The 24565-nt window shown below is 33.2% G+C and overlaps 1 protein-coding gene across 1 annotated transcript in view; it reads left to right on the top strand.

Annotated features, from left to right (window-relative positions):
- CCDC172 (coiled-coil domain containing 172) overlaps nt 1–23897 on the top strand; it is a 42471-nt gene extending 18574 nt beyond the window's left edge. Inside the window, exons 3-6 of the mRNA XM_061193025.1 lie at nt 7127–7243; nt 8465–8630; nt 23328–23429; nt 23791–23897. Coding sequence (XP_061049008.1) covers nt 7127–7243; nt 8465–8630; nt 23328–23429; nt 23791–23897 — 492 coding nt within the window. The remainder of the gene's footprint in view (nt 1–7126; nt 7244–8464; nt 8631–23327; nt 23430–23790) is intronic.
- Nucleotides 23898–24565: the final 668 nt, after the last annotated feature.

The raw sequence follows: 24565 nt of genomic DNA, 5'->3' as shown, positions 1-24565 counted from the left end.
AATCAATTTCTCTCAAGAGAAGACAGAAATGCAGAAGGAATGGGAGATACGTGACCACCACAGTAGGAAAGTAGATCAGGCTGTTACTCTAAAATGTTCTTTGCCTCTTTATTATGAGCTCCTGCTCCTCTCAGTCTTTATTAAGAGTGCTTGCTTATGTCCCTACTGGAAGAGTGGATTATATTCCTGGGAAATTCTGAGGATCTGATGCCATTATATTTGGTGAACGTGCAGTTTTTTGTTTGTTTTTTGCTGAATTGAACTAGCTCTATTATTTTAACTCTTCATAAAAGTAATGCCTGTTTACTGCAATATTCAAAAGATAGAGATAGGCAAAAAGCAGAGTGAAAACCACCTATAGTTCTGCCATATAGTTAATATTTTCATAGGTTTTCTTTCAGAATTGTTTAAATGCATGTATTTTTTTTTCTTAAATGATTTGCTTTTTTCCATTCACTATACCCTGGGTATATCAGTAAATATATATCTAAATAAGCAGTTTTTAATGGTAGCATAGTAAATGGCTATACCATATTTTAGTTAACTAGTTTTCTATTGATAAATATTTACTATTACTATTAATAGTTACTATTATTAATATCACTGTGATGATACTTTTATACATACATCTGTGTGCACTTATGTTTTTAGGATAAAGTCCTAGAAATCAAATTGCGATGTCAATGGGTAGATACAGTTGACCCTTGAACAACATAGGTTTGAACTGCATGGGTCCACTTATGTGAGGATTTTTAAAAATAAATACGACAATACTACATGATCCAATTGATTGAATGTGTGGATTAGAACTGTGGACATGGAGAGCCACCTGTAAAGTTATATGCAGTTTTTTTTAAATAAATTTATTTATTTATTTATTGGCTGCGTTGGGTCTTTGTTGCTGCACGCGGGCTTTCTCTAGTTGTGGCGAGTGGGTGCTGCCCTTCGTTGAGATGTGCGGACTTCTCCTTGCGGTGGCTTCTCTTGCTGTGGAGCATGGGCTCTAGGTGCACAGGCTCAGTAGTTATGGCTGGCGGGATCTAGAGCACAGGCTCAGTAGTTGTGGCACACGGGCTTAGTTGCTCCGTGGCATATGGGATCTTCCTGGACCAGGGCTCGAACCCGTGTCCCCTGCATTGGAAGGCGGATTCTTAACCACTGCACCACCAGGGAAGTCCCTATATGCAGATTTTTGACTGCAGCAAGGGTCAGCGCCCCTAACCTCCGTGTTGTTCAAGGGTCAACTGTACTTTTAAAGCTCTTGATAATTTCCAAATTTTCCTCCAGAAAAGTTCCAGTTTATATTCCCACAATATCACTATTTGTACAATAGAAATTATTGATTTTTTTTACAAATACAAGAAAAACGGCATCTTTTATGGTTTTAATTTGAACTTTTTAGTTTACTTATATTTTTTCATTTGTTCAGATTGTTCATATTTACTTTGTGCTTTGCCTATTCATATCCATTCCTTGTCTTTTTCTCACTGAATTCTAGCTTTTTATGTGCTATAGGTATTACCCTTTCTTTGTCATTTGTTGCAAATTTTATTATTTGTAGCTTGGCTTTTTATGGTTTTTTAATCAAAATTTAGAATGTTTATGTTGCTAGAATTTTTAATCCTTTTGTTTGTTTCTGAAATTCATTGTTTAAACAATGTCTTTTTCCAGTACTTTTACAGGTATTTTTCTTTAATATTTTAAATAAAAATGATTCTCCATTTTTGCCTGGGTAAATGTCACATGTTTCTCATTGACTATGATATATATATGTGTGTGTGTGTAATATATATATATGTGAAACTGTATATTTGTGTTTGTTTTTAGATATTCTATATTATTCTGTTAATCTGTTTGTTTTGGCACCAGTATCATATTCACTTAATTACATTAGCTTTAAAATATCTTTGACCCTGTGGAATGACAATTTGTTTTTCAGGAATTTCCTGATTCTTTTTTTTGTTTTGTTTTGTTTTCCTAGATAAATTTGAGATCATTTTTTCAAGTTCCAACAAAATAAAAGTATTGGGGTTTTAATTAAGATTATACTAAGTTCATTTGGGGAGAACTGATATATTTACAACTCTGAATCTTCACATTCAAGAATATAGCATAGGGGCTTCCCTGGTGGCACAGTGGTTGAGAATCTGCCTGCCAATGCAGGGGACACAGGTTCGATCCCTGGTCCAAGAAGATCCCACATGCCACGGAGCAACTAAGCCCTTGTGCCACAACTATTGAGCCTGTGCTCTAGAGCCCATGAGCCACAACTACTGAAGCCCGCACACCTAGAGCCCGTGCTCCACAACGAGAGAAGCCACCACAATGAGAAGCCCGCACACTGCAACGAAGAGTAGCCTCCGCTCGCTGCAACTAGAGAAAGCCCACGCGCAGCAACAAAGACCCAACGCAGCCAATAAATAAATAAATAAATTTATTAAAAAAAAAATATAGCATATCTTTCTATTTATTTATACCTTCTTTTATGTGCCTCAGTGCAGGCTTTTTCATATAGGTCCCACATACTTCATATTAAGTTTTTTTGTGTTTGTTTAGTTTTTGGTGTTGTAAATGGGATCTTTTCCATGCTTTTTTCTATTTATTGTTGGTAAATAGAAAAAATACTAGTTTTTGGTATTTATTTTGTTACTAGCCTTTTTACTGAACTCTTCTCTATTTCTAAGTTTCTCAGTAGATTTTCTTGGATTTATTAGGTACACAGTAATCACATTTGCCCAAACAAACAAAAGAGAGAGAATTGTGTGCCAGCTTTTTAAATAATTGTTGTCTCTTGTTCCTTTTCTTGACATATTGCATTAACAAGAACTTCCAGAACAGACGTAAATAGCAGTGGTCTTATCAGGCATCCTGATAATCCTTAATGAAAAGATGAGAGATGAGCCAAGACTTGACTGAGATGAAGGAATGAACCATGAGGAATCTGGGGAAAGAGATTTCCAGGCATAGAATATCCAGTGCAAAGGCCTTGAGGAGAGAGTGTGGCTGGATGTTCGGGGAATAACAAGGAGGCCAGTGTGGCTAGAGAGGAGTGATTGAGGAGGAAACTGGTAGAAGATTAGATTAGAGAGGGAATAAGAGTGCAATCATGTAAAGCCTTATAAGCCATTATAAGGACTAATATTTACTAATATTGAACCTTCCTTGCTTACTATATTAGGATTACTGTGTCATAGTGAGTTCTTCTTTAAGCATTGCATCTGTGGTTAAGAAATGTATTTATAAAAAATAGATCTATTTTTTTAAAAAGTTAATATCTGCAATTGATACAGTATTCATTGATGTACTCTAGTGTTGAAACGTCTTTTATCATAGTCATAATAAACGCATTATTTCCCCAGTTGCTGTGATTACGAATGTGAAATCTTCTACCTAACTTTCATGTTTTCCTATATAGTGTTGCATGTTTTACTCTTGGGCAGAGCATTTAGTCAGCAAAATACCAGTTCCTAAAGCCTGAAATTATTTTAAGCAACAGCAACCACAACAAAGTGTAGATTGTACTTTGTACTTTGCTTACTTGGACCCAAACATTAATTTCAAATCCTCAGTCATTCTCAATTTTCAAGTTATTCTGGTAGAAAAATACCTAAGGGTGCCCAAGCAGCAGGAGTGGTGAAGAGTCACAAATCATGGCTATGCTGAAAACTGACCTAGTTGACCAGATAAGTCAACTGACTGGGGAAACTACAAGCTCTTTTGAAAAATCAAATATCCCAGGAAAAATAAGACAGGGAAAGGGAAAAAAAAGTGTTTATTTCTGAGAGAAGTAAAATTAACCAGAGTGTTGGCACTGTTATAAATTAAAATTTTCCGAAACAGCAATATTTTCTGACAAAGCTTGGCTATTTGATTCTAGCATATAACTTTAAGGCTGTGCGCAAATATTTTCATTTCATTTGTAGTCAGAGGAAGGAAAGAGATTAGAAAGAGAAATTTGAACCTTCCACCCTTTTCTTTTTATCATTTGTAGCCCCTTGAGATCCCTGGGTAATTTAGCAGATACAGCCAATAGTTTCTTAAGTTTTTATTTATCATGGATGTCCAGGCTACCATGGATATAAGATAGTGCCTCAATTCAAACCTGACTCAGATAAGTTCAAAAATATCTTTTTAAATTACAATTTTACATCTCTTCTAGTATCTTCCCAATTCTGATTCCTACCCATCACTTTTGCGACAAAAGAAAGGTGAGAGAGATTTCTGATGATTATTTATTCTGTGAAATGACCTCATCTTGTGATCCTATCAACATCTTCAGGGTTATATTTGGAATATTTATACATCAGTAGGTCTGGTTTTCAAAAGCAAGAATGTGAAAAATAATTTAAGAAATGAGTTGTGATAACAGGAAGAACAAAAGGAACAATGAGAAACACGTTCTGCAAATAGGTGGTCTTGAAAAGCTTTTTTTAGTAGTGAGAGTTAATAACTTATACTTGGTAGAGTGGAACTGGATAAATCCTAAGGCGTTTGTCCCATTAGTTCCATTAAAATAGAAGGTCTAATAATATTAGACCCCATGTAGTTTCTGCAACCATAACTTAACTGCCTTCCTCAACTTGTGAGTCAGCGTAGGCAATCTATTCTTTCTTGACCTTCCTAACTTGAGCTTTTCCAAAGTCCTGCTTCTTTCTCTTTTACTCTCTTTTCCCTACTTGCCAATTCCATTATGCATTAAATGTTTTCATCACAGATCCTAAGTAAATTTAAAAATTAATGTTACTGTAATCTTTCTGTAGTTATTGATTCTCTGGGGCTTTTTAGATCTTGATTAAAAGAGGAAAATGTGTGAGTAAAAGATAAGACAGAGTGTAAAACAAAGTAAGAATGAAGAGTACACCAATAATAAGAATGAAAACAAAAAAATAGAAAAGACCTCAAAATGGATAATTTACATAGAATTTTAGGGAAGAGGAAAATTATAGCTCTACCCTTCTTATAGATCTTTTGAACAGCTGTCTGATTTTCATTTGGGGTATATAGGTTTCATCTTTTCAGGTTATGGTAAAACATTCCAATTAAATGCCAATATGTCTAATATCTCTCCTTAATAATTGTTATTTTCCCTTTTAAGAAAGAAGACATGAGCTCAGTGATAATTTTAAGTCTTAGTGATAGCTGGAAACAGAGCACCTTAATTTCTGAGTCCTTAACATAAGGCTTTTGTGAATTCAAGTGATAAATTTGCTTGTCTTATTTTAAAATTCCTTAGTTTGATAAATAATATTTTCTCCATTTTTGGTTTTCAATGCAGGTTTGACTACAGATCAGTGGTAGAAACAGAATCAGAATTTAGGAATTTTGATTCTGAAAGGCATGTTACATGAAATACCTAATTGGATTAAACCAAAATTTATCCAGCCTGATATTTGGTCTCAAAGCAGTTTTGTAAACATTCATGGTTATTGTTCATAATTGCAACTCTGAGAGTTAGGAATATCCTGCAAGCAACCTTTTCTCAATAAATTCTGATGGACCTAGTATTTGGTAATTTTTCTGTCTCTTAAACTTATATACTTTCAATTTATGCTGTTGTCAGAGACTGAAGTCCCTTTTTAGTACCAAAAGTATCTTTTTACTACTTTGAAATAGTTCTAATATTTACATATTAGTATCATGATTTAGAGGCAATAAAGTCAGAAGACCTGAATTTTAGTCCTGGGTTTGCCCCTAATTAATTATATAACCTTTGTTAAGGTATTACTTCTCTGGAACTCATTTTATTCTCATTTATATAATATATACTAAATAGCTCAGAAGTATTTTCTTATTCAAAATAAATGTGATAAAATTCATGATCATACTCTTGTTCACCATTATTACCAGTTTCTATATAATTTTATAGATCAGACCATATGTTTTCTAATTTCTGTCTTCTCAGACAGTAAAATACTAACTGCCCATTCTCCCTTCCCCCAATTTTGAAAGTATTTTCTGAATTCCTTTGGTCATGTAAATTGCACCTTTCTAATCTTTCTCTATTGATGCCTTTCTTAAGATAAAGTTGATGAAATCAGCACCAAGTGCTGAAGGTATGGGCAGATGGGCTATGATATTATATAAATTTAAGATCATATTTTCTGTTTTATTTCAGCTGCTTTCTTTTTAATGCCAGTATTTCTAGGGCTTTTTAGCCATATCATTTCAAAATGTCTTTTAGGCCAACCCTTTGCCTCTGGACTAAACTATTCCTAAGCTCTTTATTATTCAATAGCTTCTGGGACAGAGATTTCACAACCTGTCTCTCACCTTGAGGAAGTTCTTACAGCTAACGTAAATCTTGCTTTCTGCAATTTAAGTTGAATTTATTTCCTTTTCCTTTTCTCTGTGGAGATGGGAACAGCCCCAGATTTGAAGTGATGCTTTCTTATGAGGGCCAGTAGTGAATGTAGTGGAAAGATTATTTCCAGTCTGGCATCATTTTTAGCTTTTATATATTAAAGCTTCCTGACTTTCATTTCAATGTTCGTGGTCTCAAGAGATGCTATTCTTTACAGCCCAAATGAAATAACAGTTACATATCTAATATTAATGTTTATTTTATCTTTTGCTAGTTAGAACCAAATGAGGTACTAAAATAAAAAATGAGTTCTCAAAACCCATTTGAAGACTTTAGCAGATTTGTGTTTTATTTGGTATAACTATAGTCATGGGACTAGGTTTTTGCCTGTGGTTTTTAGACTTTATCTCATAATTTGATTAGTCATGATTTATTCATCCATATCTTTCATGTAAGTGATGAGAATAGAAATTTGTTCTTTAAAACAAGCTGTCTTAAAGCAGATTTCAATGTGTGTCATCAAAAAGCTTTAGTACCTAAGGTACAAATTGTGCTAGGTATTAGAAAGGAAAAAGTAAACACAGTCTCTGCCCTTGAGGCGCCTATAGTCTTATTAGGGGAAGAGATTATAAAAATTATAATTATAAAGCATTTATACAATAATTTAAGATAGAGCATATAAAGTAAGATGTTTACTGTGAATTTTATTTTTCATTTTAAAGATTAATATAAAAATTTTATACTATACAGATCTGTTCTATTAACTAAGGTACCCTAAAATGTCTAATTGTTTCATTCTGATTTCTGTTTTTTTTTACTTTAAAGATTCAGCAGTTTTCTGAAAAAGCCTTCCTCTTACAGCTTTTGAAAACTCATGAAAATGCCTTAGAAAGACAGTGCAGTGAAATTACAAGCCAAAGGAATATGCTTCTCCAAACGTTTGTAAGTCTCCAGCCACTTAGAAAAATTTATTTCACTAACTGTATCAAAAAGTATTAAAATAAAAAAAAAAAAAAAAAAAGTATTAAAATATACTTAGGTGTACTTTCAGAAAAAATTATCCGTATGCATATTGGCAGATAGTCCTGTTCAGATATGGAAAATTATTAAGTGCTATTTTAAACCAGTTGGTAGAGTAATATAGTTTGAAAGAATTTTATTGGCAGCATGCAGTATAGAAATTATTTGCAATTGTAATAAGCATAAAAGAAATAGTGAAATTGATTTGAATTGCTCAGGCTTCAAGACCTTGGTTTTAATGCTTTTGAAAGGCAGAGAGGGTCACACTTTAGGCATACTAATGGATGTGGGTGAAAAGATAGATTTTGTTTATCTTTTTATAATAAGTCAGAGCCAACAGACTCAGTAGTTTTAAATGATAAGGACAGTTTAAGAATATGATTTGTAACTAACTGACATTTTGAAAAAAATGCATTTTAAAATATTAAAAATATATCTCTAAAGTCAGAATCAACCACCAAATGGTTATGAATGACATGGCCAGTTTCCAAATGTAGCTCATAATTAGTTACATTTCTTAGAAAAAAATAGGAAAATGCAGTAATGTTTAGGTTCTACCATTGTCAAAAAGTTTAGGTACTAGCATTGTTTAAAGTTTTTGTAAATTCTTATTTCTACTCCATGTTGACATTTCATGAAATGTAGCTATTATTTAGAACTGAATTTGAAATGAATATATAATTTTACCTTCATTGTCTAAATTTTAAAAGGTTTTCTTGGATTTCCTTTTTTGTTTTTCTTTTTTATCCTGTAAGACAGTAATTCCTTTGCATGTAGACTTTCATTTTCAACTTTGGTCGTTTAATTATTTTACCACCCATTTTGCAATGAAAAAACGGCATATATGGCTGTAAGTTTAATACACAAACAAATGCATACATAATGGTGGGTGGTAGAATTTCTACCTCAATAATTGTCCTAAAACATTAAGGGTAAATCTTTCACATGAATATAGTTGGTTGTTACTATGTAATAACTTCAGTTTTTTAATTAATATTGCTGGAGGAGTACAGCATTTTAATCCCAGGAAGTATAATTTTCTATTTTGTTGTTAATATTTCCAAATGATTGCATTTTAAATCACTAAGGAAAAATATTGTTGCAATTAACACCTATATTTGTTCCTTTGTTTCCATTTTTCAGGAGGCTACAAAGAGAAAAGTGACAGAGGAGGAAGAAAAATTTATTAAGGAAATTACAGACTTCAATAATGAGTATGAAATAACAAAGAAACGAGAGCTTTTGGTGAAAGAAAATGTCAAGATTCAAATATCTGACTTAGAAAACGAGGCAAACATTCTGAAAATGGGTATGAATACATAGTACCACCTCATTTATCTGATATTATTGAAAATAACTTATTTTGAATTAATAGTTTTTCCAGAAATTTAACTTTTTCATAAGTAAATTGGGTTATTGCATAGCTATTCTTTTACTTTTATCTTAATGGTATGTATCTTTTATTGTGAGCAGTCTCAAATTCTTTAGAAGTAGATGTGACATGAGCATTGGTCATTTATTTAGTAATCAAATCTGTTCACTATCTGTTATGTGTTAGCTACTCTTTTAGGTCCTGGAGATGTAAAACTAAAAAGTGAAGGGATCAAATCCATAAGCAAATGTTTATAGTAAAATGTGATAGAAGCTATAATAAGGGTAATACTGTTGCTGTGATCCTCAGTTTACCATCAATTCAGTTTAAACTAGGAAACATGGTTACACAGCGAGGTGGGGAGAATTTCATTTCAGAAACAGTAGTATGCAGGTTATTGCAGTTTGTGATAAGATCCTGAACTAAAGAAGTTACCAAAGAGAGGAGACGATGAATTAAAGAGATGTTTAGGAAGAATGATAGGACTGTATCACTGATTAATGTAAACAGATATATAGAAAGTCAAGCATGAATCACAGTTTTCAAACTTAAGAGATTGGGTAGAATACGGTACCAGGAGGAAGAGCAGAGGTGGAGGTGAACTATAGCCTTTTCTGGACAAAAAGATTAAGTTTTATTTCAGGTAGTTTTAGTTGGAGATGTCTGTGGGATAAACAGGTGGAAATGCCCAGGTAGCAGGTGGAAATTTGGTCGTGAAGCTGATAAGAGAGATCAGAGCTAGAGTACTGGGTTTGGGAATACAGAGGAATTGGTGACATAATTCAAAGGGAACATGTAGAGGGAACATAGAGGAGGACTGAAGACCAAAGACAGAAACTGGGAAAGCATAGCATTTAAGGAAAGGAAGAGAAGAAGAATGAGACAGAGATGTCAAAGAGGGCAAGGGGAGAACCAGCAGAGAGTAATATGTGATTTGGGGCAAGATGCTTAAGTTTTCTTTGCCTCAGTTTCCTCATCTGTAAAGACAGAGGATAAGAATAATGACCTTAACAAGGTTGTTGTGAGGATTCAATGAAATAATATTTAAGTACATACAATGCTACCGGGAACATAATTAAACCCTTAATAATATAGGGATTATACTTTTTAATTAGTTTAATTTTATAGATGAAGGAAATGAGGTTCTCAGAGATAAATTGCTTCGGGTAGAGAGTGTAGGACAGAGGTTCTTAACCATAGGCACACATCTGGGAAGTTTTAAAAAAATATATTCAATGCTTGAGTCTCATCTCAGATTTATTGAATCAGGATATGGAACATAATTTTTTAAGTCCCTTAGATAATATTCATGTTTACTGCTATTTAATGATCACAGGTGTAGAACACAAGTTTAAATAGGTATTAACCTTAGGAGATACTCTAAAACTACCTTTCTTTAAAAAGTCATGGATATGACCACTTCTATTCACGATAGTATTGGAAATTCTGACCAGATAAGTTAGGCAGGAAAAAGAAACAAAAGACATGCAAATTAGAAAGGAAGAAGTAAAATTATCTCTGTTCCCAGACGGCATAATCTTATAGGTAGAACACCTAACAATTCCACAAAAAAAACAAAACAAACAAACTAGCAAAACAAACAGCTTAAGCTAATAAATACGGCAAAGTTGCAAATTAGTTGCATTTCTATGTCCTAGCAAAGAGCAATCTTTCAAGATTCCACTTATAATAGCATCAAAAGGAATAAAGTACTTAGGAAAAAAAATAACCAAGGAGATTAAAGACTTGTACACTGAGAACTACAAAACATTACTCAAAGAAATTAGAGAAGACCTAAATAAATGGAAAGATATCCCATGTTCATGGATTGGAAAACTTAATATTGCTACTATGGTATTATTATCCAAAATAATCTACAGATTCAATGCAATCTCTATCAAAATCCCAACAGCATTTTTTTCATGAATAGAAAAACCCATCCTAAAATTTGTATGGAATCCCAAAGGATCCCAAATGGCCAAAACAAGAACAAAGTTGGAGGACTCAAAACTCCTGATTTCAAAATTTAGTAAAATGCTATGGTAATCAAAACAGTGTGATACTGGAATAAAGACAGACATATAGAACAATGGAATAGAACAGAGAGCTCAAATATAAACCCTTGTGTCAAATGATTTTTGATAAGGGTGCCAAGACCATTCAATGGGAAAAGACCGTCTTTTCAACAAATGCTGCTGGGAAAACTGGATACCACATGCAAAAGAATGAAGTTGGGCCCTTACCTTACACTATGTATGAAAATTAACTAAAAATGGATCAAAGTCGTAAACTTAAAAAATAAAATAATGAAGCTCTTAGAAGAAAACATATGGGAAACACCTCATGACATTGCATTTGGTGATGATTTCTTGGATAGTGAAAACACAGGCAATAAAAGAAAAAATAGATAAACTGTACTTGGTCAAAATTAAAATCTTTTGTACATCAAAGGACACTATCAAGAGAGTAAAAACACAACCCACAGAATGGGAGAAAATATTTTCAAATCATATCTTTGATAAGGGATTAATACCCAGAATATTAAAAAAAAAACCATAAGTCAACACCAAAAAAACAAAACCAAACCAAAAAAAACCCAATTAAAAAATGGGCAAAGGATTTGAATAGACCATTTTTCCAAAGAAATGGCCAGTAAGCTCATGAAAAGATGTTCAACCTAAATAGTCATTAGGGAAGTGGAAATCAAAACCACAATGAGATATTGCTTAACACCCATTTAGGATGGCTGTTATTTTAAAAAAAGTCAAGATCTCCACAACATGATATTCACACTGTTCAGGATGCAATCCAAAATTCCTTGACCTGTGAAGAATCAGTGAAACATGACCTAATGTCAAAAGAAAATAATGAGATGCCAAAACCACAGTGATCTAGATATTGGAGTTAAAAACTTTATAGCAGCTTTATTAACTATGCTCAGTGAGTTAAGAAAAATGCACTTGTAATAGATGAAAAGCTAGGTAATCTCAGCAGAAAAATATAAAACATAAAAAAGAATCAAATGAACATTTTAGAACTGAAAAATACAATATCTGAAATAAAAATGTCACTTAATAGCAGAATGGAGCTGACAGAGGAGCCAATGAACATGAAGCTGGATTAATAGAAATTACCCAATCTGAAGAAGAGAGAAAAAATTGAAACAAAACAAAACAAAAAAATAGAAACTCAGGGACCTGTGGGACAATTTCAAAAGGTCTAACATGCAAATAATTAGAGTTTCTGAAGGAAAGAGGAGAGAGAATGGGGCAGAAAATATATTTGAAGAAATTATGGCAGAAAATGTCTTAAATTTGCTGAAAAATATTAATTCATAGATTCAAGAAGCTCAGCAAATCCAAACAAGATAAATTCAAAGAAATTCATGCCTAGGGACATAATAATAGTGAAATTGTTGAAAAGCCAAAGATAAAAAAATCTTGAAAACAATTAATCAAATGACCATATACTTGTCACTAGAAACCATGAAGTCAAGAAGATAGTGGAATAATGAAAGTGTTGAAAGAAAAGTAAATCTCTATATCCAGTGAAAAATCCTTCAAAAACAAAGGTAAAATAAAGACATTTTCAAGTAAAGGAAAATTAAGAGAATTCTTTGCCACCATGACTGAATAACCATGACTGAACAACAAGAAATACTAAAGGAAGCTCTCCAAGTAGAAGTAAAAATGACACCAGAGACAAACTCATATCTTAATTATAATATACAGAAATGGCAAATAAAATATAAGTACCTATGTTTTCTCTTAATTTTTAAAAATACATTTGATTTCTTAAAAAAATATATTGTCTTGTGGAGTTTATAATGAATGTAGAGGCAATTTGTATACATGTATGTCATATGCATACATGACAACTATAACATAAAGAAATGGAAAGGGGGCCTGGTAAGTGGATCTGTACAGTTCTGTATAACATTCAGAAAACCAGGAATAGAAGGGAACTTTCTTGATCTGATAAGTATCCTGTATGAAAAGCCTACAGCTAACATTATACTTAATGGTGAAATATTGAATACTAACATCGTATATAATGGTGACATATTAAATACTTTCCCACAAAGATTGAGAATAAGGTAAGGGTGCCCATTAATACCACTTTTATTCAATATGGCTCTGGATGTCCTAGCCATTTTAGCTACTGCAATAAGACAAGGGGAAAAAAAGCGTACAGATCAGAAAGAATAAAAATAAAATTGCCTCTATTAGTAGATTACATGATTGTTTATGTAGAAAATAGTAAGGAATTTACAAAACAATTACTAAAATTAATAAGTCAATAAAGTAATGCAAGATTGATGTATAAAAATCAGTTGAATTTTTATGTGCTAACAGCAAACAATTGGAAAATGGAATAAAAATGCCATTTAAACAGGATCAAAAAATAACATAGGAACAAATTTAACAGAAGACATGCAGGACTTCTACATTGTAAACTGAGCATTACTGAGAGACATTAAGGAAGAACTAAATAAATAGATATACCATGTTCAGGGATTGGAAAATTCAATTTTTTTAATATGTCAGTTCTCTTCAAATGGATCTTAGGTTCAACAGAATCTCAGTAAAAGTCCCGTTAAGTTTTATTAAATCTCGACAAGCAGATTCTAATATTTATATGGAAATACAAATGACTTAAAATAGCCACAATTTTTAAAAAATAGAACAAAATTTAGAGATTTATACTCCCTGGTTTCAAAATTGCTAAAAAGCTACGATAATCAAGATAATGTGTCATTGGCTTAAGAATAGGCACATAGATCACTGGAATGGAAAAGAGTCCAGAAATAGACTTATGCATATATGGTCAACTGATTTTCACCAATGGTAGCAAGGCAATTCAGTGGGTAAAGGAAATTCATTCATCTATTACAAAACAATGATTCTTAACTTTTACTTCACACCATATTAAGAATCAACTCAGAATGGACATACACCTAAACATAAAAGCTAAATTTATGAAACTCCTAAGAGAAAACGTAGTAGGAAACCTTCACCATCTTGGAATAGGCAATGATGTCTAAAATAGGACCCAGAAACATAAACCGTAAAAGAAAAAAATATATTGGACTTAAAATAAATATAAAAATACTACTTAAAAATGAAAAATCAAAGCACAGACTTGGAGAAAATATTTGCAGTATACATATCTGGCAATGTACTATTATCCAGAATATAATGAACTCTTACAACTTAATAAGAAGGCAACAAAACTGATTGTAAAAGGGGGAAAAGATTTGAACTTTGCAAAAGAGTATATACTAATGACCAAAGAACATGTGAAAAGACACTCAATATCTTTAGTCATAAGGAAAATGCAAATTAAAACCATGATGTGATATCACTGTATATTCACTTAATTAAAATTAAAAAGCTTTATCATAGCAAATGTCGACAAGAATATGGAGCACTTGAAATACATATGGTAGTGATGGGAATGTAAAATAAATCATACAACCACTTTGGAAAATTGTTTTACAGTTTCTTAAAAAGTTAAACATACTCCAGAGAAAGGAAGCATATGTTCACACCAAGTTTTTAGCAACTTTATTCATAAAACTGAACATAACTTAAATGTTAAGAGGTTAATTAAGATTAAGAGGAGAATGGATAAACAAAACTGGTATATCCATGAAATGGAATACTCAACAATAAAAATAACAAATCTGCTGACACACACCATGGATGCATCTCAGAATGATATGGTGAGTGAAATAAGCTAGACACAGAAAAATACGTACTATATACAACGCAAACTATGTGACAGCAATCAGAAAGTGACAACAAGCAGATCAGTGGTTGCCTAGGTTGGAATGTATGAACTGCAAAGGGGCACAGGAATTTTGGGGGATTAATGGAAATCCATTATTTCTTGATTATGGTGGTGGCTTCACAGTATATATGATGGTAAAAACTCATGAAATTGTGTGCTATAAATGTATGTACTTTATGTAAATTACTCCTCTATAAAAATGATAGAGAAAAAAGGTCCTTGATGCCACAAATAATGTAGGAACCCCCTATTTTGTGTTCTTTCTTCCAGAAATATGAATTTATTTTAACAGATCTGCTTTCATGGTGCTTGATACTGTTGGTTCTTTATACTTACAAAATGTCTCTAGGGTTTCCATATGAAATTTAATCTCCATAATGGCAGGGACTTCGTTTTGTTTAATGCTCTATCTCCAACAGTATAAATGAGATAATTATAAATCGATGACTGCTTCAAAAAGAGAAGTACAAACTGATATGAGAACATGTAAGGGAACCTAACCTGGACTAGGTAGTTAAGGAAGGACTACCTGAGCAAGTGACTTTCAGACTGAGATCTGAAGTGTCATAGGGATTAGCCAAATGAGAGGTTTGGGTCTAGATGTCAGATAGTTAGATATTTAACTTAAGAGCTCAGAGAGAGGTTTGGGCTAGAGTTATTGAATTTGGGGAATCACCCAGGGAGAATGTATTGAAAGAAAATACTAGAACCCTGAGTAACACCACGACTTTCAAGAAGAGGAAGAAAGCCAGCAGAGTGTGAGAAAGAGCTTCGAGAAATTTAGGCACATTCAAGAAAGGATACATTGCTCTGTGAAGTTGGGATCACCTAGGGGAGAGAGTATTTGAGGTTGTATTTGAGAATATTTGGCAAAGCTGCCAAACTGTCAACCATAAGGACTAAGAAGCAGCAGTTGGATGTCCCTGGTGATCTTTAGGAAAAGCAACAGATTGAGGTAATTAGAGAAGAAGGGCAGAAGCCGGGTTGTAATGAGTTGAGCAGTGAGGAGAGGAAACGGTGACCATGAGCATAGATAAGTCTTCGAAGAAGTTTCTCTGCAGATAAGATAGAAAGTCCAGTAACCCAGGAGGATGTGAGGTCAGGGGAGGGTTTTTAGTGGGAAAGTGGGATTGTCCTTTTTTCATTTTTCTTTTTTGAAATGGGGGATATTTGAACATATTTAAATATTGATGGATTGGAGCCAGTAGGGAGGTAGAGTTGAAAATTACAGAAAGAAGCTAAATTCCCAGTGAAGATGGGCAATGGTACACAGGTGGTGGGACTGGTGGTGATTCAAGAAGAAAACAAAATAAAATAAAAATAAAAATTAAGAAACAACCTACATGAACAACAACAAGGGCCTCTAATAATCTGAGTATGTTATCTGTACTTTTGTGAATGTATTTGTGTGGTAAAAAATCTACTAATGAAATTGCTAAATCAAAGGGAAATATTAAGAGACTTAATACTGAATTACACTCCTTGTAGCACTGAATTAATTTTCCTACCAACTGCATAGGAAAGTGCCTGTTTTCCTAAATTATTACCTCCTACCATTACCAATCTGGGCATTATCAATGACTTTAATCTTTGCCAATCTGACAAGTCAAGATGTTATTTTCATTGTTGGTTTAATTAGCATTTCTTTGATTTTGCACTATGTTGAATTTATCTGAATTTATTGACCATTTATATTTTTCTTTTTCTGTGAACAATCTGTTAATATTCTTTGTTCATCTTTATGTATTTTTATTCTTACTGATTTATATGAGCTTTTTGTAAATTAATGAAGTTAGCCCTGTGTCATGTGTTATAAATTTGTGTCCTAGTTTATTGTTTACCTTTGACTATACTTATAGTATGTATGTATGTGTCTCTGTGTGTGTCTGCATATGTCTGAATGCCATATAGAAATGTTAAACTTTTGCAGTCATCTTCATCAATCTTTTTCATTATGACTTCTGGATTTTGTCTCCAGCTTAGGAAGAGTTTTACTATTAATCATGACACCAGATTGAAACTTTCTCTCTTTCTTCTCCTTCTCTCTCTTTCTTCTCCTTCCCTCTCTCTCCCCTCTTTTTTCTTTCCCTCCCTACCCTCTCCCTTTTGAGATGATCATATATGCTTTTCCCACTTTAATCTATTAACATAGTGAACTTTGTTAATAAATATCCTATTATTAACCTTACTTAGCTGTGGTCTGTAATGTTTTCTTTAAGATTTTTGCATCAGTATTTATAAGTGAGATTAATCTTTTTGTGTGTGTTGTATTGACTTAACAGAAAGAATGCAAAAGCTTTCTTCTTTCTCCAGCTGGAAAAAATGTAAATACTAGAATTATCAACTCCTTCAAGGTTCAAAAGAATTCACCTGTGAAACTGTTTATGGTGACTGTTTCTCCCTGGTGGTGCTGGTGGGGAAAGGAGTTACTCAAATTTTAAGCACATACTATAGCCATTTTCTTCTCAGAGCAGTTTTAGTTTCCATTTGTCTTCTGTCCCGTCAGTGGTTGCTCTTCCATTCCCTTTTCTAGTTTGTACCACCATATCTGTTATTTCCTGATACTTGATTTTTCTCTTCTCTCTTCCTTCTTCTGCTGGCTGTCCCCTCTGACCTTTCCCATTGAGCTTTTAGACCATAACTATGGTTAGTCAGCCAGTTACACTGGGTTTTGAATAATCTTCATCTTCATCTCTCCATAGCTATTTTATTATTTTCTGCTACTTAGAGTTTTCTTTCCACTGCCTGATATCTTCCTTGATTTATTAGTTTTTAACTTCAGATGTGGATGCTATTCTTACCCCTTGAAGTTGCCAAGATATTAACACCCATATATTTTTAGAAGGAATTACTAGTTCTGGACTATTACTATGAGCCTCTTAATTTAGTTACATTATGTTTTAAAATATCATGATAAACATAGCAAACCAAGTTCCTCAACTTGTTTTGCCAGCCCTACACAACCTAGTGGTTCTCCACCTTCTAGGGATACCTTATGTGTATGCGTGTGTGTGTGCACACAGATGTGCATGTGTATGTGTTACAATATTACATAGATGTCCTGGGAAGGCCTCACTGATGAGGTGTGTTTTGAATAAAGCCTGAAAGAAGTAAGAGAATGAGCCAAATGAATATCTGGGGGAAGAGCATTTCAGACAGAAGGATAACTGATATAAAGCCTACAAAGGGAGATTGTGCCTAATCTGATTTCGCGGGAAAACAAAGAGCCTAATGTTGTTGTTGTTGTTTTAAATTTATTTATTTTTTATTTATTTATTTTTGGCTACATTGGGTCTTCATTGCTGCGCGCGGGCTTTCTCTAGTTGCAGTGAGCAGGGGCTACTCTTCGTTGCAGTTCATGGGCTTCTCATTGCGGTGGCTTCTCTTGTTGCAGAGCACAGGCTCTAGGTGCGCGGGCTTCAGTAGTTGTGGCTTGTGGGCTCTAGAGTGCAGGCTCAGGAGTTGTGGTGCATGGGCTTAGTTGCTCCGCGGCATGTGGGATCTTCCCGGACCAGGGCTCGAACCTGTGTCCCCTGCATTGGCAGGCGGATTCTTAACTACTGCACCACCAGAGAAGTCCCAAGAGCCTAATGTCTTTAGAGTAGAAGGAGAGGTCGTGAGGTCAGAGAGGTGACAAGATACAGCCACTGTGGAAAACAGTATGGGGGTTCCTTAAAAAACTAAAAATAGGACTACCATATGACCCAGCAATCGCACTACTGGACATATACCCTGAGAAAACCATAATTCAAAAAGACACATGTACCCCAGTGTTCATTGCAGCACTATTTACAATAGCCAGGACATGGAAGCAACCTAAGTGTCCATTGACAGATGAATGGATAAAGAAGATGTGGTACATATATACAATGGAATATTACTCAGCCGTTAAAAGGAATGAAGTTGGGTCATTTGTAGAGTTGTGGATGGACCTAGAGAGTGTCATACAGAGTGAAGTAAGTCAGAAAGAGAAAAACAAATATCTTATGTTAACGCATATATGTGGAATCTAGAAAAATGGTATAAATGATCTTATTTGCATAGCAGAAATAGAGACAAATGTATGAATACCAAGGGGGAAAGGGGGAGTGGGAGGAATTGGGAGATTGGGATTGACACATAAACACTATTGATACTGTGTATAAAATAGACAACTAATGAGAACATACTGTATAGCACAGGGAACTCTGCTTAATGCACTGTGGTGCCCTAAATGGGAAGGAAATCCAAAAAAGAGGGGATATATGTATATGTATAGCTGATTCATTTTGCTGTACATTAGAAACTAACACAACATTGTAAAGCAGCTATACTCCAATAAAGATTAATTTAAAGAAAAAGAACTCAGATCATTTAAAACCTGTGGGCCATTCGAAAAACTTTGGCTTTTACTCAAGTGAGATCAGAAGTCATTGGAGAATTTTGAGCACAGGAGTGAAGGGTCTCACATATGTTAATAGGATTTCTTTGGCCTCAGTTGAAAACACACTTAATGGAGGTAAAAGCAGAAACAGAAACCTAGGGAAAAGTGGCAGTAATCCAGACCAGAGATAATGATGGCTTAGTTTAAGACTGTAAACAATTGAAATGGTGAGAGGTGTTTGGATTCTGGATAAATTTTGAAGATGGACAAGTAGGATTTCATGATGGATTAGATGTGGGGTGTGAGAGAAAGAGAGGCATTAACAGTTGACTCCAAGTTTTTTTGGCCTGAGCAACTAGAAGTATTGGTATTTGGTATTGAATATATATTTGTGAAATTAATAAATGCTTATTTATTTTGAACATTTGATAATTCATAGATAAAAGGGTCCATCACTTTTGGCTTCAAAATAATGACTATAATGATTGTCACAACATTTTTCTCAAAATATCCCTCTTATTTATTTCTTCCAGTTGGTGAATCAGTTTTTCTTGGATGTTAGATAAGAGGAAGCATATTACACACCTTGCTTGCTAGTATTCTTTAAAGATAGGCAATGTATGTACAGGTATATGAGAAAGAAAACTCACATGTCAAAAGATGGGAATGAATTTTCATTGTCTTAATTTGGTTTAATATTCATAGCCATAAAACCTAGCTTGATTAGAACTTCTTGGATTTTAAGCAGTGGAAGGAAGTAAAAAGTTATCACCACATCAGTTATACCTCAATAAAGCTATAAAATAAAAGTAATAACAAAATTAAAATGAGGCAGTAGAAAAGTGGGAAAAAAGTTATTACCACAAACATTGTGTTTATTCTTTCTGTTGTGTAAGTGTCATAAGGAATTGATGCACTTGTCTTATTTTTTGGGAGGGAAGAAACAGTCTTGGAACCATGCCTTTTCCATTTAGCCTAGAGAGTTAGGACTAAGAAAAATAATACATTCTCTACCTCAGGAATGTTTAAGTCCAAAATTTCTCTATCATTCTTGCCCAAGTTTTACAAAGATATTTTATCATTTTATCATAGAATGTCTGATAAATCAGTTAATAATGAATAAAATATTGTTTCACTTTTTAAATCTCTTAAAGATTGTAATGGTATCCTGGAATACTTCTCTTAATTATTAGCATGTAGTTATGTTTATATTTTAAATATTCATTTATTAAAGGAGCAGAAGCATAAATGTGAGTTTATTAATTTTTTTCAAAGAACTGTTCATTTTAAATTAATTGACAAAAACATGGATAATAAAAATTTTTAATTCAATTATATGATTTATTTGAGTTCAGTTCAGCACACTCTCCTGAGCACATGCTGTGTGTTCTGCATATGTTATGACAAGCACTGTACAAGAATTGGAGTTTAAAGATAAATGAAAGATCCTGTTTTTAAGGAGCTTATGGTCTACTATGGGAGATAGACAAGCAAAAGGATAATTTAAATAGTATGTGGAGAACTTTCACTTATAATCAGGAAGGAGCACAACACAAACAACTGGAACTGAAGAAAATATATTAAAAACTATTTTTACATATTGAGGACAAGAGGCTGTTCAAGACTACGATTACTGAGAGAAGGGAAACACATGACGTATGATTACCCTAGCTTTTTACCTGGATGCAATTCTTTGACAGCAGGACTGAGAGGGGGAACTTAAGCAAAGCAGAGTGGTCTGATTGAGTTGAGGGAGCAAAGATTGGAGTTCAGGGAGGCTGAGTTAGCTGAAATTTTCAGGACAATGTACTTGAGAGGAAAGAACTACACAGACAAAAACCTCCAGAAATCTTCATAGAGGTTGCTTTGAGCCTTTGGTTATATATTACTCTGTGCATACATTCGGGAAAACTGCTAGGCTGAGTGAAGAAAAACTGCTGAGGAGTCATAAGGTCGACAATTTTAAGAGCTCACACAGGACTGGGAGACATTCATGTTCCATCCTGTCAGAATAGAAAGATCCCATTAAACGGAAGAGTCCTGCCTTAATAGCAAGATTAAATTAGCCTTAGACTTAAGGCTCTTCTGGACACACTCTTTTAAAAAAAATCTTAAAAGCAAGGTTTGGACTTAATCATGTTACCTAAGTGCCTGCTAAATAACAAGCATCAACATGCTTTAAGGGAAGAGATCAAAATTCAAACATTCAAGAAAATAGTGAACACAATGTCTAGTATCCAATCAAAAATCACTATACATGTGAAAAAGCCAATTGTAACTCATAGCAAGGAGGAAATTAGGTCAATAGAAACATCTCCAGAAATCATAGAGATAATGCAATTAGCAGAGAAAGACTTTTAAAATTATTCTTATAAATACACTCAAGACCATGAATATAATGAAGAGATAAATAAAAGATATAAAAATAATCAAAGATTCAGAAAAATCATTTGACAAGATCCAACACCCTTTCATGGTTTAAAAAAAAAATTCAATACAGTAGACATAGAAGGGACCATTCTCAACCTGATAAAGGGTATCTACGAAAAACCCATGGCGAATGCTATTAATGATGAAAGAATGAAAATTCCTCACCTAAGATTGGGAAAATACAAGGATATCCACTACTACTACTTCTATTCAACATTTTGCTAGAGATTTTAGCCTGGGCAATCAGGCAAGAAAAAGAATTAAAAGACATCTAGACTGGAAAGGAAGAAGTAAAACTATCTCTATTTGAAGATAACATGATCTTGTGTATAGAAATCCTAAGGAATCCACCGGAAAACTATTTGAGCTAATAAACAAGTTCAGCAAGGTTGCAGGATATTAGATCAATATATACAAATCAATTATATTTCTATATACTAGCAATGAACAATTTGTAAGTTAAATTAAAGAACATTCCATTTACAATCAAAAAGAGTAAAATACTTAGGAATACATTTAACAAAAGTTCAAGACTACAAAAAACATTGTTGAAGGAAATTAAAGAAGACCTAAATAAATGGAAAGTCATCCCAAGTTGATGGATTGGAAGATCTAATATTGTTAAGATGGCAATACTCCCAAATGTGATCTACAGATTCAATATAACCCCTATCTAATATTCTAGCTGGCTTTTTGCAATCTGACCCTAAAATTCATAGAAATGCAAAGGACCAATAACAGCCAAAACAAACTTGAAAAAGAACAGAGTTGGAAGACTCACACTTACTGATTTCAAACTTAGAACAAAGCTGCTGTAATCAAGACAGTGAGGTGCTGGTATGAGTATGGGCATATTGATCAAGGGAATATAATTGAGAATCCAAAAATAAACCCATACATTTATGGTCTGTTGATTTTTACACATATGCCAAGACAATTCATTTGCAAAAGAATAGTCTTTTTAAATAAAGGTGCTAGGATAACTGGATATCCCCATGCAAAAGAATGAATGTGGACATGTACCTCATACTGTACACAAAAACTAAATCAAAACAGATCAAAGACCTATATGTAAGAGCTAAAAATATAAAACTCTTAGAATAAAACACAGTTGTAAATCTTCATAACTTAGGATTAGGAAATGGTTTTCTAGGTATTCACAAGCAACAAAAGAATAGATAAATTGGACTTCATCAAAATTAAAACTCGAGTTTCAAAGGACACTATCAAAAAAGTGAAAAGACAACCCACAGAATTGTAGAAAATATTGGCAAATCATGTCTCTAAAAAGGGACTAGCATCCAGAATATATAAAGAACTCTTACAACTAAACAATAAAAAGAAAAATAACCCAGTTTTTTTAATGGACAAAGTATTTAAAAAGGCACTTATCCAAAAAAGGCATACAAATGGCCACATGGAAGACGTTCAAAATAATTAGGAAAATGCAAATCAAAACCACAATGAGACGCCACTAGCCTGGCTATAATAAAGGAGTAGATAAGAGTGTTGGATAGGCTGTGGAGAAATTGGAAACCTCATACATTGCTGGTAGAAATGTACAATTATACAACTACTTTGGAAAACAGTTTGACAGTTTCTCAAAATGTTACACCTAGAGTTACCCTATGACCCACAATTCCACTCCCTGGTATTTCAAGATAATTGAAACCATATGCCTGCATAAGAACTTGTACATGAATGTTCCATAGCAGCATTGTTCATGGTAACCAAAAAGAGAGCAGAGTTTTCTTATTTCATTGGGAAGCTTGTTTTACTTAGTAATATGACACTATTTTGAATTCTCTTTCAGCAGTCTAACCTTCAACTAACTTGTTCTTTTGTATCCAGTTGTTGCTTAAATAATCCTGGTCAGTTTATTAAGAAACAGTTCCTACCTGGCCAAGGGAAGCTGTTGGGACTTAAAATTGACCATATACTGCTTAAATTTTTACTACACAAGAAAAAGTTAATCATTCCTGACATACATAAGGCAAAACTTAAAATAGTTAAAATATGTTTTTTGGTTTTTGTCTATTTGTTTCTAGAAATGAAGTCAGTGGAACATGATAGTGGCCAGTTAAATGAACTTCAAAAACAAAAGAGTGAATTGATACAAGAATTATTTACTTTGCAGAGAGAGCTTAAAGGTATTACCTTTATGAGTTAGTTTATTTTGCTGATGAATATTGTTATATATCTACTATAGGGTAGTATTATTCTTTCAAAATGTATTCACCTATTGGGATATAGTGCTGCTATTGACGTAAAAAAGGAATAGGTAAAGCACTGAACTGATCAGTGTTAGATCTGGTATTTTTTATGTCACAAATTTTGTTAAGATCTTTTTTGTGTGTGCCTTTATTTGCTACATTAAAGTAGAAAAATAAAAATCACTAATACATATATTTTACATGAAGCACCAAAATTGAGTATTGTTCTTATGAATGAATAAAGATAACCTTTATGTTTAATTTTTTAAAGATTGTAAGAATTTTCTTAATTGTTTAGGTTTTGAAGATAAAAAAAAAGAAGCCGTTTGTACTACCAAGTACCTAGAGGCAGAAAAAATAAAAATCAGTGAAAAGCCTCAAAATGATGCTGAATGCTTAAGGTAAGAATTGTCTATTGTACTTTGGTATAAAATCTGGTAATTTTCCAAGTTGTCAAGTAGATTTCAGCATAAAACTAAAGGCACAGTTGTTTCTTTTTTAAGTTTGTTTAAGAAATTATTTCCTTCTATGTGTATTCTGAAACATACTAATAAGCAAACACTTTACTGGCTAGAAAGTGCTACACATAAGTTTCACGATGCATCAGGTTGATAAGGTTGAAATCAATTTTATCTTTTCATATACCTCATGGTCTCAGAGTTATTCATATCCTAACAGATTAAGATATAGTATTGTTTCCAGAACTCTCTTTTTTATTATCCTAACTTTCTGGAGTGAAATGATTGAAATTATTTGTTGTCCTTCTAGATTTCAGGGGAAAAAAACACAGTCTACTATTTTACTTGAAATCTGTCACTCTGGTTTTGGGCCTAAAGATTGAAAATGTATTTTCTGTATGGAATATTTAGATTTTTTTTAATGCATTTGGATAATGAAAGAATAGCTGAGGTTTGAAATGACATAATTATATACCAAAGGAGGACACCCCCCCCCCAGTTTATTAATTTCACTGTTATTTATTAATAATTCAGTGTTATATTTGCTGGCTTAATTTTAAAGAACTTCCTATACTTTCTACATTTAATGTAAGAAACAGAAACCTCATTACCAGA

This window comes from Eubalaena glacialis, chromosome 1 (assembly GCF_028564815.1).
Source record: "Eubalaena glacialis isolate mEubGla1 chromosome 1, mEubGla1.1.hap2.+ XY, whole genome shotgun sequence".
In the NCBI taxonomy this organism is placed as follows: domain Eukaryota; kingdom Metazoa; phylum Chordata; class Mammalia; order Artiodactyla; family Balaenidae; genus Eubalaena; species Eubalaena glacialis.
The sequence above is the reverse complement of the archived record's forward strand: the minus strand, read 5'-3'. Positions and strand labels throughout refer to the sequence as shown.